Here is an 18209-nt window from a genome sequence, read left to right as displayed (position 1 = left end):
GTTTTAAGTATTCATGGGTCTTTCTGAAGTTCTCTGAAGTACTTTCTTGCGAACTCGAAATATACGACCCTTAATTTTTAGAGTAAAGATTTCCGAAGCTGAACATTAAACGCTATTGAAAAGTGATAAATTGCTGAAATGTCATACGAAGAAAAGTTTGACGCCTCGTTGGATTTACTCAGGCGTTTAGATCCCCAAAGAACGTCGACAAATCTCAATGACATTTGTACATTGATTCAAAACGATTCAACTGTAGACGAGGATTTAACCCAGGATCTATTGTCATCAGTAGACACCCCGTTAACAATTACAAAATGTGATACCACAGGAAAGCAATACTTATGCTGTGACTATAACCGAGATGGCGATTCTTATAGATCTCCATGGTCCAATGAATACTTCCCCAAAATAAGTGAGGAGGATGCTATGTCTGCTCCATTTCCGTCCGATTGGTTAAGACAATTAGAAGTTAAAGCGAACGAATCCTTCGAAATATATCGCGATTTGTATTACGAGGGCTCAGGTGTCTCTTCTGTCTATATGTGGGACACTTCTGATGAACCAATTGATACTTTAGAGAGTGGATTCGCTGGGGTAGTCTTGTTCAAGAAAGCCACTGACGATGGCTCAGGAACTTGGGACTCAATTCACGTATTTGAGGTCATTCCTGAATCTTCAAGCACTGCTTTATATAAGTTAACTACATCCGTCATACTTGACTTGCAAGATAAAGGGACGTCTTCTCTCTCTTTATCTGGAAGCTTAACAAGGCAATTAGAGTCCTCTAATTCCTTGAGTTTAGAAAGCGGTGCTAATTTGGAGACCGTTCACCTTATCAACATTGGTACTATTATAGAGAAGTCAGAATATAACATTAGGAATTTGCTTCAAGAGGTCTATTTTGATAAATTGAAAGACATTATGTTGAAAGACTTGCGTTCAATTGGCGATAGTCGTGAGAAAAAAGCGGAAGATCTGAAACATTCTGAACTTATCAAGGGCATTCAAGGCATTTAACCGCACTTACAATTATCTATGATGATTAATCTACGAATTATTATTTAAATTAAAATATAAAATAATTATAACCATGTAGTTTTTAATGCTCTTTTTGACCGTTGATTTTATTTGTTTGCAGTATTGTATTTGGTTTATGTGTATGCTCTAGCTCATTAAAATTTATTGTCGCTCCAGTTTCCAAGTTACATAGTTCTTGTCCATTGTTTCCTTCTGCAAACTTTTTGCCATGAATCTCTTCGTCTACTAAGGATGACAACACATTACTCTTCATGTCATTTACAAAAGCCCATATTGAGTTGGAAACGTTGTACATCATATCATCAGAATCCTCTGCGGATGGTTCAATGCTTTTGACGGAATGCTTCTGAATCGTACTTAACTTTTGGTTAGCTTGAGTGTTTCTGTTCTTCAGACAATGAGAAGTTGTCAAATTAATCGGAATTGGGGATGATCTTCTCTTCATTTTGTATGTGGGGGTCAATCGTTTCTTTGAAGTATCTTCCAGAGAATCCAAGCCTTGATTTATATCAGTGGTAGGCTGACTCTCTGATGGATATAAGGATTTCTCAAATTCTTGCAGTATCATTGAATCTAGCTGCTGTATAAGGTTTAGAGGTTTAGATAAGTTCGTCCAAATGGATGCATTTGCATTTTGGGTAACATCGTTTAAAGTCAGACGACTCAGAGCCTTTCGCATTCCTTGTGTAGAATTGAGCAAATTGTCACCCGTAGTCACTCCCAGTTTGTTTTTAGTGCCTATCATTTCATTATTACGTCTGTAGTTGCCGTTCACTTCTTTGTTCAAGGAACATTTTATAATTTCTCTTAATTTTCGAAGTTCCTTTTCAGTTCTCTCTAATTTGGACGTCAAAACAGATATGCTATCTTTGATTTCAACAGCCTGCATCTCTTTCAAAGCCAAATATCGTATTTGATCTTCTATCTCTAAGCTACTCAACTGATCAAAGGGAGGTAAAGGTGAGCCACTTTTCAGTTCAAAATGCATTGGTGAGCCATGTGAAATTTCCGACTCATCATGTACTTGAGGTTTATGTATCTTATTCAATGCACTAGTTCGGCTTGGCGTCGGAGAAGTAGAATGAACGCTTGGTGATATCGCTATGTTAAAGCTTATTCCTGCTCTAGGAGTTCTGATCTTAGATTGTGATTCTGTATCGCGCTCGATTGACTGATTTGAAGAACGCAGTTTTGGCATATTTTCGGCCAAAGGTGACACCTGAGTACATAGGTCTGGCTCAGTTGAATGAGTACTCATGAAGAATAAAATACAGTCAGAATAACTGATGTTTACTAAATGAGAATTTAATGAGATAGCCGCGACACATAAACATAATGCTGAAATCAACTTTCGCGTAATTGTCATATTGGAGCGTTCCCCTATATAGCGCTGCAGTTTAAAAAGGACAATTGATCTGGGCTGCTATGACTCTATCAGATATCTCGTCGGATCCATCAGTCAAAAAATGGTTTAAATGGTATCTTATTTTATTAATTGCAAGAGCGCCCAAGTCTTACTTCTGGAGCGCCTTTCTATCCTTGAATCCATTGATTCGTAAGATGATTCAAAAACTTAATGGAGAACATTTGAAGAATAGAAGTAAGAAGATCTGTAAACAAAATATAGCAGGAATTTCGAATGCTATCAGCTGTGGGTTTTTGTATTTGGCAACTGCAAGTAATAATAAAATTCCTAAAGATTATTTTCTGATTTATCTATGGCTCAATTATTTTGGAAATTTGGATAGGCCGTCTTCACCTAGGATCTTGACATCTCAACGAATATCACCTTATTTAAAGATTGATTCTTACAAAGGAAGTCTAATGGAAAAAATATACCAAAAGAAGAATCTAATAATTTTTCCCCTAGTTTATGCTCAGATTTTGTCATATTATTTGACTCCTACAAAGTATCGATTGAACCAAAGATATTTATCATCTTCTATTAAATCTAAGATCTTGAATCCAATTTGGATAAATTTTACTTTAGGTGCAAATGAGCGTCATATTAATTTGACGGGTCTACTAAAATTCTATTCTATTCATAATTTTGCATTTGGAATATTGATAGCTGCTATATCTTTCAAGGAGAAGTTTTTGGACGCATTCTATGAAGTTAAGTTTGGCTTGAAGGAAGGGAAGACAGGTAAAGAAGTTATCAAAAATTATTTAATGTACGTTGCACACAAGTCCAACTCAATCGTTAATTTCATATATGTGCCAAATTTAATCGCTATGTTCTTAATCTCATTGACAGCCCCAGTATTTTCAATTCTAAATAATGCTTCAAACTTGAGAATAAGACGAACCTATGCCGATCACATTAAATTGGTCTTCAAAATCTATATTAAGACAATTGGATTCATATCTGCATTTATCACTCTTTACGTCAATTCCTTGGATCTAGTTCCGAACTACGGCTACGAAAACGTTAAAGAAGAAGGGAATATACGTCGTATTTCATTTTTAAATGCATTAAATTTATATTTGATACGTCTAATGTTGCTATCGAAATGGAGAATCGTTAAAGAAAATCATCCCACCTTCAAGTTACTAAACATCACAACCTGGTATAAGATGGAGGCACTATTGATGTCTTTAGGAGTTTATAAGCTAATGAGCTTAAATGATTTCATCAGAAATCATGCTGCCAATCCCGAAGACGAAGATGAATGCAATAGATTGAAAAATGAAAGTTTATTGAAACTTGTAAATAGAATCATGTAACTAGTTCCTTTGGAATAAGGGGGGATATGAAACTAATGTTTATTTCTACAGAAAGGGTTTAGCGAGGTTAAAGAATATTATATATCAAAGATTCATAGCATTAATAACCACCAGCACCTGGAACATTTTCTTTCCCTTTCAAACTTTTTAATAATCTTTTGAATCTAGTTTTGTCTCTATCTTCGGACGTAGAGACCTCACCGACCTCGGTGACCAACTCATTTACTCTGTCCCACAATGTTCCTCTTTTCAAAAACTGGTCTCTCTTTTCTACGAAAGCTTCTTGTTCTTTCAATACTTCTTTCGATTGTTGTTCTTTGTTACTATTATAATTATCATAGAAATCATCAACTGTTTGTCTAGCCTTAGAAATAATATCTTTCTTCTTCCTTGAATTTACTTCTTCTCTTTCCGATATTTCAAGATCACGACGCTCTTTCCATTGTTTAAGAGGTTCAGAGTCTGCTTGGAAAACCTTAGGTTGAGGTTCTTTTTCTTCTTCCTCTTCTTTTTCGAAGCTCAGTTGTTGAGCTGGTTGAACAGGAGCAGTGTTGTCAACTTCAGGAAACTGTTCTTTGAATTCACTTATATCTTCATCACTTTCTGCCCAAACATCTTTATCTTGCTCTGTTTCAAATTCATTTCCCACTAGCTCCTTCTCACGGGATAAGAAATCCGAATCACCAACGTTTTCGGATGATTCAGCAGTAGAAACAGCCGTATCATCTAAGGCAGGAAATTTATCAGCCATGTTTTTTATGAATAGAAAAGTAAGGTTTGCAATTGATCTTTAATTCTATTTTAAAGGTACCGTTCAACTTATTGCGTGTTAAGTCGATCGAACAGAAATGTATCTTCCGCTCACGTCATGTCGTCGCATTTCAAATGTCGTGACAAGAAACATGGGAACGACATGAGGATATCATTAGATTCAGTAATACTCGATTCCATCTTTTGCTCATTAGACAATATTGAACTATTTAATACTTTCAAGCACTATCTCCAGAAGTGAAGCAGTTATTTCAGGAAACACGGATAACTTATTATTCGTATCAAGACTTACCTCTAATTCGGTTAGCAGATTTTCAGTTTATTCTTTATTAAGTTATAAATGTTCAAGATATATATATGAGGTTCCACTCATTGTATTTCATGAAGATGTGAATATTTATCTATATATCTTTGAAATTTAGGCTATAAATGCGTGTAGATGAGTCACTACTCCCAACACCAAGTAAAAGTTGCGAATTATTTGAAAGATGCAGACTTAAAGCTAATTTGTTGATGCGACTTGCCGGATTTATTGACGGATCAAAAGTGCAGATGGTTTTTAAATTTTTTTCACGTAGATCAGAAGAGATTATAACAATATCACCATTTTCTAAACCAGCAGCAATTATTAAGATTCCATTTGTCCTCGTAGAAAGATAACAGGAAATGGAGGTCACGGGGTGATGAAGCTTTACACTTCCTTCCAGAACAACATTCGTATCGAGACTCCATAGTTTCACTTGTTTGTCACGGGAGGCCGTTAAAAAAAATGTTCCATAGGGGTTACAGGGAACCCATGAGCAGTCCCAAATTATTCTGCTGTGAGCTCTTTCGTTAAGTTCTATTAGCCTAAAGGATCCTGACGATTCGTCAGCAACTTCCCATAAGCTGTACTGTCTATCACGAGAAACAGCAAGTAAGTATTTTCCATTGTCGGAAAATTCCATACTTGTTACTGTCAAATTATGACCACTCAAAGTTTGATTGCATTGTTGATAGTCATCTTTCACTTTAAATATTCTTATTACAGCATGTTTTGCCGAATTTGACTTGCATGCGGATGCAATCAATGTACCACCAGGATTTGTACAGCAACAAGTCATTTCGTATCCATGTCCGTATAACTTTTCAATCTCAGGATATAAGGTAAATCTTTGCAAGTGATCTTCCAAAGGCGGACTTGTAAGAGCTGAAAGCTCTTCTTCATTTTCTTGATAATCAGTGGTATTCTCTAAATCTGGAGAGCTCGTTTCTGATTGTTCCACCACAGATTCTGCTTTATTAGATAAGCCTAACACAGGTAACGAGGCAAACCCTGGAAGTCTCTCTTCATTGTTTTCTGATGAAATATCAATACCACTGAGGGTCTTCAACTGCTTACAAACCGACAGCGTGACTTCAAATACTCGCAATATTTTCTCATCACCACCGGAAACGAACTTCACTGGCGAAATACTATCGAGACAAATCATATCATATCCATGAATTTGTGGCCGCGAAAACTCATGCCATGATCTATGACTTCTTCCTTCGGACCACGGAGCAAATAATCGTGTTGTTTGATCTAAAGATGTAGCCATTAGAGTTCGACCACCATTAGCCCATATCACATCTGTCACATCTCTGATTGCTCCTGTGATACCCAAGGCTGGATTAAATGACTTGCCATCAACTGACTCATAAACTCGGAATGAACCAGTCTTGCCATTTGCTAGTATGTATTGCGATTTTGTGTCCTGATCACTGAACCATAAACATGACCAAAAACCTCCGGAGGCTCCTGTTGCAGTTGATGCTCCTTTGATTGATAATTCTCCTAGTCTAGAGACACAGCACCAAATACCTGATAGTTTGTCCATTTCCCAAATCATAAGGCTTGTGTCCGCACTGCAAGAAAGTAACTGTAAAGTCTTCTGTCCTCTGTGAAATGTATATGAAGGATGCCACTTTAAACAAGTAACCCAGTCATCATGACCCATAATCAAAGCATCAAAGCTGAAAGCTGCTCTAATTGATCCGATATGAAATTTATATTGCTTGTTAGATAAAAGAATTAATTTTGAATCGTCTTCATCAGAATCATCTATCGAATCACCTAAATTAAGTCTCCATAGCCTTATATATCTATCCTGAGATCCGCTTGCTAAGATATACGATTCATTTTCAGCTTCTGTAGCGAAAGTAAGACATTTAATCCAGTCTTCGTGACCACTCAACTCAGCTGCCTTCTCAAAGGCTACCATTTCATTCGAATTAGATAAGACAAATGAATAAACAAAGATCAAAGAAGATGTCCCACCGACAGCGAGAGTATAGTGGCCATCTACAATGCTTTGAAGAGCCAATGTTGTTGGATAAAAATTAAGTTTGACTTCGAAATCTTGTAAAAGGAAGTATTCTTGCGTTTCTTTATTCAATACCCATAAGCAAACCCGGCCATCAGACCCTCCAGTTAAAAAAACGTCCTTATTTTGAACAGAAAGACAAGTAATTGAATGTTCATTTACTTTTAGAGATTGATGCAACTCATATATATCTCCTTTTTTTTTCCAAATATTGACTTCGCCATCTTCTCCTACTGAAACTAAAAAGTCACTTTCAGGGATAAAGCGAACGCCTGTCACTTCTTTTGAATGCTTCTTGAGAGTAAAATAAACCCCTTTCTTATCAGCTGTTACTGGATGCCATAGAGCGACAGTATTGCAAGCGCCAAAAGCAACTAGTTTGGCGTTATCATTAAAATCAGAGACATACGATTGTTTATTACAGCCAATGAATATAGCTTCTTGATCAACGTCTTTAACCAACATTATACTTTAAGTTTTTAAATATTCATGGGCTCATCGCTGCTGCGTTTTTGCTAAATAAATTTTGATTTTAGCAAATATACAGTCGGCTGATGAAAGACTGAGGCACGAAACAAACATCAAGAGAAACGTAAATCACTACTATAAAATTGAGATGGCATCAGCGTAAGTAAATTTACAAGAGCATGAAATGCACCTGTAAGAATAATGCTAACGAAATGTCACCAAAAGGGTCATACTAGTTCAAAAAACAACACCAGAAGCTATTCTTAGATTTCATGATCAATTGTCAAACGAGCTACCCACATTAAAAGGAAAATGGCACTTTAGTTTCAAGATCTTTCGTAACAACATCTACTCTATAGATCCAACTGCATCGGATGATAGCGAATTCTCAAAAGATTCGAAGTTTTTACACATTTTAAAACCCTCGTACTTGCAAGGATCCACCGTAGCAGTGGTGAATAAAAAGTCTGTTGGAATATTCAGTGATTCAATTGCAGAAGAGGTCAAAGGTAATCCATCTGTACGGTTTCCAATCCCAGATTACCATTTGCATCGTGGAGCGACTACTGGACTAAATGATCCCTTTGATTACTTCACGTCACAAAAACTTCAAAGTTTGTGGACTCAAAAACAGAACATAAGAGGTGATAGTGGACAAATATACGAACTAGAAAATGGGAATTTGATAATAAGGACTTCAAATGTGTCTCTCCATGGAAACTTCCGGGGCCTTCTCATTCAGCTTGAGCTAAGTGACAATACGATCGAAAGCGGTGGTCAAAAGCATGTTAAGGATATACTTGACGAAGTGATACAAAAATATGGAATTCCTCAAGGTGAACTATGTTACGATGTTTTAGACTCCGGACATTTTGACAAGTACGGTGATTTGTGTTTGCAATACGCTCAGATTCTAAATTTTTAGAATTAATTTATAGATATAGGAAAAAAGTATTCTCTATAGAATGCTTGGGAATATACGGATTGAATTTCTCAAAAATCATATACTAGTCTATATGAAAAAGAAAATACTGCATACAAGGGATGCAATATGTAGAAGTTTGCGAGATGAGATGAGAGGAAGTTGATGTAGCTTAAACTCAGAAGAAGTACATCTAACATGGCTAAACCTAATAAGCCTAAGAGAGATTTACGACATGCGAAAAGGGACAAGGAAGAGGCTGAACTCAAAAAGTTGGAGGTGGCAATTCAGGAGTATGATCCGATAGTAGATGAGAAAAATGCATCTCGCTTCAGTGATCTTCCAATAACAAGTCAGACAATCAGAGGTCTCAAGGAGGCAGGCTTTATATCTATGACTGATATTCAGAAAAAGTCTATCCCAATTTCTTTAAAGGGCGAGGATGTCATGGGAATGGCACGAACGGGATCTGGAAAAACTTTAGCCTTCTTAATTCCAGTCATTGAGTCCTTAATTAGAAATAAAATTACTGAATATGATGGATTAGCTGCTCTAATAATATCGCCCACCAGAGAATTAGCAGTCCAAATTTTTGAAGTTTTGACCAAAATTGGGAAATATAACACATTTTCTGCTGGTCTAGTAACAGGTGGTAAAGATGTGAAATTTGAGAAAGAGAGGATATCGAAAATGAGTATTTTAATCGGAACGCCAGGGAGGATTTCTCAACATTTGAACGAATCAGTAGGGATTGAAACTTCGAACTTGCAGCTACTTGTCTTAGATGAAGCCGACAGATGCTTAGATATGGGTTTCAAGAAGTCTATTGATAGTATCTTGGGTCACTTACCTCCAACTAGACAAACACTACTTTTTTCTGCAACACAATCAGAGAGTGTAAAAGATTTAGCTAGATTATCTTTAACAAACCCTAAAAGAATCGGTATCTCATCTGATACTGTTCTCTCCTCAACACCAGAGTCGTTAAATCAGTACTATATTCGAATTCCGCTAGATGAAAAATTAGACGTTTTATGGTCTTTTATCAAGTCACACTTAAAAAGCAAAATTTTGGTGTTTTTTTCATCTTCTAAGCAAGTACAGTATGTCTATGAAACCTTCAGGACATTGCAACCAGGTATTTCATTGATGAAACTTTATGGCAGACATCGTCAAAGCACCCGTTTGGAGACGGTGTCTAAATTTTCTCGAGCACAGCAAGCATGCTTGTTTGCAACTGACATTGTAGCTAGAGGTTTAGACTTTCCCTCTATTGATTGGGTAGTCCAAGTAGACTGTCCTGAAGATGCAGCTACCTATGTTCATAGAGTTGGACGAGCAGCAAGGTTTGGTAAGAAGGGAGAATCTCTTTTGATGTTACTTCCCCTGGAAGAAGAGGGAATGCTAAAACAGCTTAATAGTCATAAAGTTGATATAAAACTAATGAACATTAAGCAAAAGAATAAAAAAACTATTAGACCTCAGCTACAATCTATTTGTTTTAAGGATCCCCAGGTAAAAAACTTGGGCCAACGAGCTTTCATCTCATATTTTCGATCTGTTTATATTCAAGGGGATAAATCTGTGTTCAATATTGAAGAATTACCAGCAGAAAGGTTTGCGGCATCTTTGGGATTACCAGGCGCTCCTAAAATCAAAATAAAAAATGGATTGGGCAACAAAGAAAAGAAAAATGCTTCTCGTCAGTTCTTGGCACTTTCCAATGGAGCCAATCTGGATATCATCGACGACCAGAAAAAGGTGAGAACAAAATATGATCGAATGTTTGAGCGAAAGAGTCAAACCATTTTGTCAGAAAATTATTTAAGTCTCATTAAAGACCAACCAAAAGAGGATGAACAGGACGATGATGATGATTTCATGAACGTCAAGCGTAAAGATCATAATTTAAATGAAATTGAATTGCCAGACATGAATATCCCTGTTTCTAAAAGACAAGGCAAAAGAGCCTTGTCTAAAAAATTGTCTCTCAAGTCTAAAGGAAATCCTACTAAAATGATATTTGACGATGATGGTAAGGCTCATCTGATTTATGAGCTCGAGGATGAAGAAGAATTCGTTCTTCAGGGAGATGCAAGATCGCAGAAAGATGCATACGTTGCAAAAGAAAGCGCATTAATGAATAATGCAGATATTCAGGATAAGATGACAGCATCAGAGAAAAAGAAGGAAAAGAAAAGAAGACAGAAAGAGAGGGAAAGAAAAGAAGAAGAGGATTTTATATCTGAGGACTCAGAAAGCGATCGTGTCGACCTTGAACGTGATATGTATCATCTGGAAGGAGAGGAGACACTTCCGAAGAAAAAGAAGCCCAAGTGGTTTGAAGGAAATGAAATACTTGAGGGAAATAAAGGGAATATTGTGGATGTTGAAGAACCACAGACATTGGAAGACTTAGAAGCCCTTACAGCTCAATTAATTGAGCGCTAATTATAACAATTCAAATGTGGCTACAAAGTTAATACAATTTTGCATGGTAACCACTTTATATGTTTTATATCTATTTATAAGATGATAAAAGGTTTAGTAGAGTAAGAATCAAGTCTATAATTAATTCCGGTCAAAAATAGACGGCGTACAAATGATCTTTTCGTCAATGGTTCCTAAGCGATGAAGATTTCCGCATATCAGGGAACCAGTATCATCACAAACTTGATAATTATTTTGACTACTTTCTTCATTCTCCATGTCTAAAACCACAACCTCTTGTAAGAAGTTCGAAGGTATGCCACTCAGAGGATTAAGCTCGATATCATTACCCAAATTAATTGTAATTTTACCTGATTGGTGGATATTCATATGACCAATTTCACCACAGGAGCTATGTAATTCCGAAGTCAACTTGCTAGGCAAACTAAGACCCTCATTAGCATTCTCTGTCTTGACCAAGCCAGGGTTTATACTATCCTCTTGTTCATATTGTGGAAGAATAGCGGGTAGATAAAGCATAATGAAGCTATCGTTACTCTCATCATTGCTTTCAGGTGACAATACGTCCAACTTTTCCGTCAATACATCCAACAAATATTCTTGATCCCCAAGTACTTTGTCGTGCTCCTTCTGATTTAATATATCTACCGGTTCAGATATTTTACTTTCTAGACTAGCCTTCAATTCTTTTATATGCTCTAACCTCTCTTCCAAAAGCTCACCTTTTGAAGGTGATTCCAGTTTACTACTATCATCTTTTCTCGACGGGTCTGGTTCGTCTGATCTGGTGATTTCAGGTACGGAAATACTCTTTTCTTCATCTCGGTGGGGCCTGACGGGAAAAAGCTCGAATTCAATACCCTCAACTTCATATGCCCTATTCATGTTTATTTTAGTATCATCATCTTCTTCCGAGTCAGGTTGGTTTTCAACTCTTTCACTCAATAGAGGAGTATGATTAGAATTAGCATGACTTTGGAGAGCATCTAAGGAATTTTCACTGCTGTGAAGCTCACTCGTAGATTTTGGGGTCACAGATATCTTACTAGATGACTTCTCCAGTGTTTTAATATTGCTATTGCCTGACACAGTCCCAGCCGCTAAGGGCCCCGATGAAATTATTGTACTTCCATTATATGGATCTCTTGATGCGATTCGTCCTTTATGTGGACCTTTTTGTCTAAAAGAATGTCTATTTGAAGGTTCTTCCTTCTTGACTTGAATTGGTGCTGAACTATCTCTCTCTTCTTTAGATTTCCTGACAACAACCTTTGGCTTAAATTTTAAAGGGGCTTTCTGTCCAGCAGTTGACTTTTTAGAATTCAAAGAATCCAACCTATTCGTCATTTTTGAATTTTTGGTATAGATTGATTAACATTATTCAGATTCAAGTACATGTATCTCGCGATGAGTTACACAAAAAATTTCTGCGGCTCAATTTTTTTAGTAGCATAAAGATGAGAACCAGAATCAAATTTCATCTATATAGCTAACTAGAGAATATGGCTAGAAAGAATCCAAAGAAGGCTGTACCTCAAGAGGACTTTGGCTTGAATGAAGTCGATTCGCTTCATGCTAATCAAGATAAGATTTTGTTGAATGCAGCTGGTGAATATGGCTTAAGACATATGGAAAATGATTCTTCTGAGGAAGAAGTCTTGAACATTAAAGAAATGGATTTTGATGATAATTCAGACGAAGAAATAGCAAGTGAAGATAAAAGCTTAGTTGGGAGCGAGAAAGAAGCAGATGAAGATGAAGATGAAGAAGGGTGGGGTGCTAGACAAAATTACTATGGAGGGGAAGATGACAGCGACGATGAAGACATTAAGCAGATGACAGAAGAAGCTATTCGTCAACAAAAGAAGCATCTTCAAGAGTTGGCCTTGGATGACTATGTGGATGATGATCTTGTAGAGAAATGGCAGAAGACAGGAAATACTTACGATGAAAAAGCAAGTGCCCCACAGAAGATCTTTGAAATTAATAAGTCAAGTGGACTAGAGAATTTAGATGACAGTGAAAGACTAAATATTTTGAATTCGTGCTTCCCTGAATTTTCACCTTTGTTGGAGGAATTGAATGAACTTATGCCAATCTTAGAGAACTTGAAAAAGGGGGAAAAGAATCGCCTGTACAAAATTAAAAGCGATGCTTTGTCTGCATATTTAGGGGCAGTAACAGGATATTTTTCCATATTCGTTGAAAGACTCAATTCTGTTGAGAGTTTTACGTCGATGAAAGGTGAGCCTATAATGGAGGCAATACTTAGCTCTAGGGAAGTTTGGAGACAAGCGGAGGAATTATCCGAATCTCCCAGTAAAAATAAATTCGCATCAGAACATAATCAAGACATAGAGGAACATACTTACGAATTAAAGCAGACTTCTCTAAGTGATCTGAGCGAAAGTGAGCATGATTTGGAGGATTCTGATGGGGAGATTGGGGCTACTATAAAAAATAATGAGTTTAATATTGATATCAACTCTAAACGTGAACTCAAACGAAGAAATCAAACTGTTCCGGAAGACGACTATACCGAAGTTGCAGCTCCTGAAGATGTAGATATGGAAGAGAAGCAACGCAGAAAACGCACGTTGCGATTTTATACCTCAAAAATCGACCAAGCTGCTTCCAAAAATAAAGATCGCTATTCTGGAGACACAGATCTCCCTTACAGAGAAAGGTTATTTGAAAGACAACAAAAATTGATTGAAGATGCTAGAAAGAGGGGCTTAGGAGAGGATCCGGCTAGTAGAGGTCAGGATATTGATAGCTTGTCGGATAACTCTGACCATTTGTCTGAGGGTGATAGAAATAGTCAAAATACCTACGAGGCAATCAGAAAACAAAAAGATGAGAAGAAAAAATCTCGTCAAGATGCCCATGTAGCTGCAGCTAGGGCCCTCAAAGAAGGAAAGTTGGAAGAGTTAAGAGAGGTGGTGGGCGAAGATGGTAAGAGGGCAATTAATTACCAAATTCTCAAGAACAAAGGTCTTACGCCTCATAGGAAAAAGGAAAATAGAAATTCAAGGGTGAAAAAGAGAAATAAGTATGAAAAAGCTCAAAAGAAACTTAAATCTGTCAGACAGGTATATGATGCTAGCAAAAATGGTCCTTATGAAGGTGAAAAGACTGGTATTAAGAAAGGTTTGTCGAGATCCGTTAGATTGGTATAGCATTGATGGTGTAAAAAAATATACGTATATGTCACGTGATAAATTTATAAATAAGATATGTATCTTTGTAGTTTATTTCCTTAACTTTTAGCATCAATAATTAGGCAATGCTGAAGATAGAAGGGAGGACAGAAAGCTCCCCTTCTAATGATAAAGAAAAAAAGTATATCACAGTTGATGATTTATATCGCCAATCAAGTCAGTTTGAGATATGGTCGTTTATTCCAGAAACATTAGAGCAGACAAGAAGACAAGCTAATCAAAAGGGTACAAGAGCTGCTACAGCGAAATTAGAAGATACACTAGCAGCATTTGAAAGTGAAAATACGGACATCTATAGAACATTAAAAGATGAACTTACGCCTGAGAAGTTATTATCCGTAGTGAGTTACGATGAAGAGGTCAGATACTTGAGTTTTTATAGCAAAAACATCATTCCGACCGCCAATTTCTTCAAAATGCCAACACAAGTGAAAGCATCGGCAGTATCATTCTTTAAAAAATTTTACCTTGTAAATTCTGTGATGGAATATCATCCCAAGAATATAATGTACACTTGCGTCTTTCTAGCTGCCAAATCGGAGAATTATTTCATTTCGATAGATTCGTTCTGTAAAGCGTTGAAGAACACATCAGCAAAAGAGATTTTAGATCTTGAATTCATAATTTTACAAAGTCTAAAGTTCACTTTGTTAGTACACCATCCTTTTCGACCATTATATGGATTCTTTCTTGATTTTCAGGCGATTTTATTACATCCATTACCAGTGATGTATGATGTTTCAGTGGATAGTATTGGTGAATTGTATGACAAGTCAAAGCTGTGGCTAAATGATTATGCCTTGTTGAGCGACGTTGCATTCTTGTTCACTCCACCACAGATTGCGCTCGCAGCAATGTATAATGTAGATAGAAAAATTACGGAAAGCTATTTGAAGCACAAGTTTCTCAAGACTCTGCAAGCATCAAATGATGATTTGAAGAATTCTGGGACGACTGAAGTAGATACAGAGAATACCCAAACAACAAATGAAAATAAAAGTGAAAGTGAACAGCAAAGAAGGGACCATTACGAGCATTTGGTGAGAACGATACGGAAATGCATCAAATTAGCAAAGCAAATACCCGACACAACTCGCGAGGAAAGCAGAGAGATCGATAGGAAGTGTTTTTACGCTCTTAAACCAAAAATGCTCATTGAAAAAAAAATTAGGAAACTCTCTTCGGCAACTACATGACGTGATATACTGCGGTTATTGTATATACATTATTTATATTAATAAAAAGTATAGCATTAATGGTTTAGCGACTGAAAGCAATATCATCAATACGTAAAATCGATTTGACGCATTCAGAGGCCAAGGTAATCGCACTTGTGCTCACTAAAACAGGTTGTAAAACATGCTCGTCAAATGTATTCGAGGCACCAGATCTCCTCACAGAAATTCCAGCATTCTTTTCACCACTTTCATGTCTGTTTCTTAAATCGGTAACCACGTTTATAGGATTTAATCCTGCATTTTCAGCCAAAGTTGTTGGAATAACCTCCAATGCCTCTGCAAATTCTTGATAGACAAATTGCTCAACACCAGAAAGCTTATTAGCTTCCTTCATCAAAATTTTAGAAACTTCAATCTCTGGCGCACCTCCACCTGCAATTAAAGCTCTTTCCTTGACTAAGCATCTGATAACACAAAGCGCATCATGAATTGATCTTTCAGTCTCATCAAGGACCAATTGATTGGCACCTCTTATAATGACCGATACCGACGGCTTCACATTTTTACTAGATATTCCGGTAATTTGAACAATCTTAGAGCCAGAACTCTCAATTTCTTCAACTAGGTCGGCAGTTCCCAATCTATCCTCGGTGAAATTGTCAACATCGGCTATTGGCTTACAGCCAGTGGATTTAGCTAAAAATTCTACTTCGTCTCTTTCGATGTCTTTAATGACCATGATGTTAAGTTTGGACAAAAAGTGAAGCGCCAAATCATTAACTGCATCTCTCAAAATTGATTTCTGGATCAAAAGAACATTGCATTTGGCTTTTTTGATCTTTTTACAGATATTAAGTAAATATGCTCTCTCCTCTTTTAAGATCTTATCCATTTGCCTGTAATCACTAACAACAACATTATTTTCCATATCAGGTTTTGGAGGAGAGAGTTGAAACTGAATTAACCCAATTTTTGCTCTCTCCATTCTTATAGGTCCACCTGCATTTTTCACAACGTTCTGGGTTAAGACAACACCATTAACTAATTCAGTATCATCAATGGTACCACCTACCTTTTTAATTAACCTGATATCATTTAAATCCACATTTGTTGAACTCTCATTGGCAACTCTCAAAACAGAGTTAACCGCTAATGGAGCTAATAAAGAGGAATGCTGGGAAACAATTTTTGACGATAATGAAGTTGAAGCAGCCCTAACTAATGCCTCCTTATCACTCAAGTCAATTTTGTAAGACATATCTAATAGGATTTGAGTTGCTCTCTTAGCTGCTCTTTGGAAAGATTCCGCAATTAAAGCAGGATGTATGCCTTTATTTAACAACTTTTCTGCTGCCCCTAAAAACGAGCCAGTTAAAATGGCAACTGTCGTAGTTCCATCACCAGCTTCTATATCTTGAGCTGCACTAACATCAACTAGCATCCTAGCAGCAGGGTGCAACACCGCCATGTGCTTCAATATTGTGGCACCATCATTAGAAATAATGATTTCTCCAGTTTTAGTCTTGATCATTTTGTCCATACCTTTTGGACCTAGCGAAGTTCTGATAGCGTCTGATACTGCTCTAGCCGCTAATATATTACTCTTACGGACTTCTTGCGGTTTCTCCTTGTCCCTAAATGTTGCATTAGAAGGAGCTACCCTTCCACTTTGTGTTGGAGCCATTTGATTGATTGTTAACCGTTTCAAACTAAGCTTTATATGTCGAAAAAAAGCTATTATTGATTTCAAGGCTTTTTCACTGAGACGAAAAAAAAGGGCGGTCAGGTGATTATTTGATATTAAGGTGCAATGCAACGCTTTGTTAATGTATAAGAACTTTCTATAAAAGCAAATTACGAATTAAAAGATGTCATCCTACGCCGTTTTTGAGAAAATAGGATTGACTGGGAATGATGTTTTGTGCTGTTCCTACTCTAAATGGTCACCAATATTCAAAGACCATATTTTTGAATCTGTGAAGCTACAGCCCTTACCGAAAAGCTTTATCAAATACTTGTCCTCAGATAGTATCAGGCTAACCGACGACAAACATGCAGATGACATAAACCTAAATAGCGAAAATGATTATAGTGACTGGGAGGAAGACGAAGAGAATAATGAGGCAGTATCTTCTCCTGAGATTCAATTTCAAGAATTACACAATGATCTTATCGAATCAATTCGAAACCTAGGTGGCAAAGTCTTTCCCAAGTTAAATTGGTCTGCACCAAAAGATGCGGCTTGGATGTTGCCGAGTAAAAGTATGGAATGTAACACAGCTGATGATGTGTATCTTTTATTAAATGCGTCAGATCATATCGCCGATGACTTAGACCACGCGTTTGACGATTGTGAGGGTACCATTCCCAACTTTGAGTACGAATTAGTACTAAAGAAATGGGTCGACCTTAATCCAGCCTTGGAATTCAGGCTTTTTATCAAAGATAAGAAACTTGTAGGGATCAGTCAGCGAGATTTAAACTTTTACGAATTTTTGACCAAGTTAGAACCTATGTTAAGGTCAAGATTATCAAAATTTTGGGAAGAGATTGTAGTGCCGTCAAGATTTGGGGTTATTTCATATATCATGGACGTATATATACCCAGTCCTTACACAGAAGTTTACATTATAGATATTAATCCTCTCTCCAGAAAATCAGACCCATTACTTTTCACCTGGAATGAGATCTTGACAGCAGATAATGAAACGTTTGACTTTCGTCTTGTAACTGAGAACAATGTACATAGATTCTCCAGAAAGGAGTATTCTGAATCTCAGGTTCCCCTTGACATGATTGATGCAGCCGTAAATAACAACTCCATGGTTGAGTTGGCCCGTGAATGGACTAATGCTCAAAAACGCCAGCCGAAATAGTGAGAAGATGTTATTCTCAAAATAGTATACCTCTTAACAGCTTTCGAAGAACACTTTTCCCAATTATAGAATAATATTGTTTACATTTATGATTTACAACCACATCAGTGGCTAGAACTTTTAAGTCGCAGTCTAGAGATGAGTCTTCTATATATAGACCTGGAAGTCCTAGGCATCTGTGGGGGTTGGCCAGTCGCACGTATCAGTACGGC

The 18209-nt window shown here is 36.9% G+C and overlaps 12 protein-coding genes across 12 annotated transcripts; 7 read left to right on the top strand and 5 right to left on the bottom strand.

Annotated features, from left to right (window-relative positions):
* Positions 1 to 138: 138 nt before the first annotated feature.
* PRCAT00003655001 (F-actin-capping protein subunit beta) lies at positions 139 to 1017 on the top strand (the record flags this gene model as incomplete). The annotated part of the gene is made up of 1 exon (XM_062953600.1): positions 139 to 1017. One exon carries the CDS (start codon positions 139 to 141, stop codon positions 1015 to 1017), a length of 879 nt encoding a protein of 292 aa, XP_062810386.1.
* Positions 1018 to 1099: 82 nt separating this feature from the next.
* Positions 1100 to 2296, bottom strand: PRCAT00003654001 (uncharacterized protein; the record flags this gene model as incomplete). The annotated part of the gene is made up of 1 exon (XM_062953598.1): positions 1100 to 2296. The coding sequence occupies one exon, from the start codon at positions 2294 to 2296 to the stop codon at positions 1100 to 1102; it is 1197 nt and encodes a 398-aa protein (XP_062810385.1).
* Positions 2297 to 2463: 167 nt separating this feature from the next.
* Positions 2464 to 3765, top strand: PRCAT00003653001 (uncharacterized protein; the record flags this gene model as incomplete). The annotated part of the gene is made up of 1 exon (XM_062953597.1): positions 2464 to 3765. The coding sequence occupies one exon, from the start codon at positions 2464 to 2466 to the stop codon at positions 3763 to 3765; it is 1302 nt and encodes a 433-aa protein (XP_062810384.1).
* A 100-nt stretch (positions 3766 to 3865) lies between these two features.
* CLC1 (Clc1p) lies at positions 3866 to 4516 on the bottom strand (the record flags this gene model as incomplete). The annotated part of the gene is made up of 1 exon (XM_062953596.1): positions 3866 to 4516. One exon carries the CDS (start codon positions 4514 to 4516, stop codon positions 3866 to 3868), a length of 651 nt encoding a protein of 216 aa, XP_062810383.1.
* Positions 4517 to 4937: 421 nt separating this feature from the next.
* On the bottom strand, positions 4938 to 7346 carry PRCAT00003651001 (Elongator subunit; the record flags this gene model as incomplete). Its single annotated transcript, XM_062953595.1, has 1 exon — positions 4938 to 7346. The coding sequence occupies one exon, from the start codon at positions 7344 to 7346 to the stop codon at positions 4938 to 4940; it is 2409 nt and encodes an 802-aa protein (XP_062810382.1).
* A 151-nt stretch (positions 7347 to 7497) lies between these two features.
* MED20 (Med20p) lies at positions 7498 to 8274 on the top strand (the record flags this gene model as incomplete). Its single annotated transcript, XM_062953594.1, has 2 exons — positions 7498 to 7508; positions 7575 to 8274. The coding sequence occupies 2 exons, from the start codon at positions 7498 to 7500 to the stop codon at positions 8272 to 8274; spliced, it is 711 nt and encodes a 236-aa protein (XP_062810381.1).
* A 195-nt stretch (positions 8275 to 8469) lies between these two features.
* On the top strand, positions 8470 to 10722 carry HCA4 (RNA-dependent ATPase; the record flags this gene model as incomplete). The annotated part of the gene is made up of 1 exon (XM_062953593.1): positions 8470 to 10722. The coding sequence occupies one exon, from the start codon at positions 8470 to 8472 to the stop codon at positions 10720 to 10722; it is 2253 nt and encodes a 750-aa protein (XP_062810380.1).
* A 120-nt stretch (positions 10723 to 10842) lies between these two features.
* RPC53 (DNA-directed RNA polymerase III subunit) lies at positions 10843 to 12069 on the bottom strand (the record flags this gene model as incomplete). Its single annotated transcript, XM_062953592.1, has 1 exon — positions 10843 to 12069. The coding sequence occupies one exon, from the start codon at positions 12067 to 12069 to the stop codon at positions 10843 to 10845; it is 1227 nt and encodes a 408-aa protein (XP_062810379.1).
* A 155-nt stretch (positions 12070 to 12224) lies between these two features.
* SAS10 (rRNA-processing protein) lies at positions 12225 to 13901 on the top strand (the record flags this gene model as incomplete). The annotated part of the gene is made up of 1 exon (XM_062953591.1): positions 12225 to 13901. One exon carries the CDS (start codon positions 12225 to 12227, stop codon positions 13899 to 13901), a length of 1677 nt encoding a protein of 558 aa, XP_062810378.1.
* A 107-nt stretch (positions 13902 to 14008) lies between these two features.
* Positions 14009 to 15139, top strand: PRCAT00003646001 (TFIIH complex kinase subunit; the record flags this gene model as incomplete). The annotated part of the gene is made up of 1 exon (XM_062953590.1): positions 14009 to 15139. One exon carries the CDS (start codon positions 14009 to 14011, stop codon positions 15137 to 15139), a length of 1131 nt encoding a protein of 376 aa, XP_062810377.1.
* Positions 15140 to 15203: 64 nt separating this feature from the next.
* On the bottom strand, positions 15204 to 16805 carry PRCAT00003645001 (chaperonin-containing T-complex subunit; the record flags this gene model as incomplete). The annotated part of the gene is made up of 1 exon (XM_062953589.1): positions 15204 to 16805. The coding sequence occupies one exon, from the start codon at positions 16803 to 16805 to the stop codon at positions 15204 to 15206; it is 1602 nt and encodes a 533-aa protein (XP_062810376.1).
* Positions 16806 to 16989: 184 nt separating this feature from the next.
* Positions 16990 to 17997, top strand: PRCAT00003644001 (cell proliferation protein; the record flags this gene model as incomplete). The annotated part of the gene is made up of 1 exon (XM_062953587.1): positions 16990 to 17997. One exon carries the CDS (start codon positions 16990 to 16992, stop codon positions 17995 to 17997), a length of 1008 nt encoding a protein of 335 aa, XP_062810375.1.
* Between the last annotated feature and the right edge of the window lie 212 nt (positions 17998 to 18209).

Source organism: Priceomyces carsonii, assembly GCF_900007245.1.
Source record: "Priceomyces carsonii strain CBS4050 genome assembly, scaffold: Debaryomyces_carsonii_scaffold_4, whole genome shotgun sequence".
Taxonomy (NCBI): domain Eukaryota; kingdom Fungi; phylum Ascomycota; class Pichiomycetes; order Serinales; family Debaryomycetaceae; genus Priceomyces; species Priceomyces carsonii.
The sequence above is the reverse complement of the archived record's forward strand: the minus strand, read 5'-3'. Positions and strand labels throughout refer to the sequence as shown.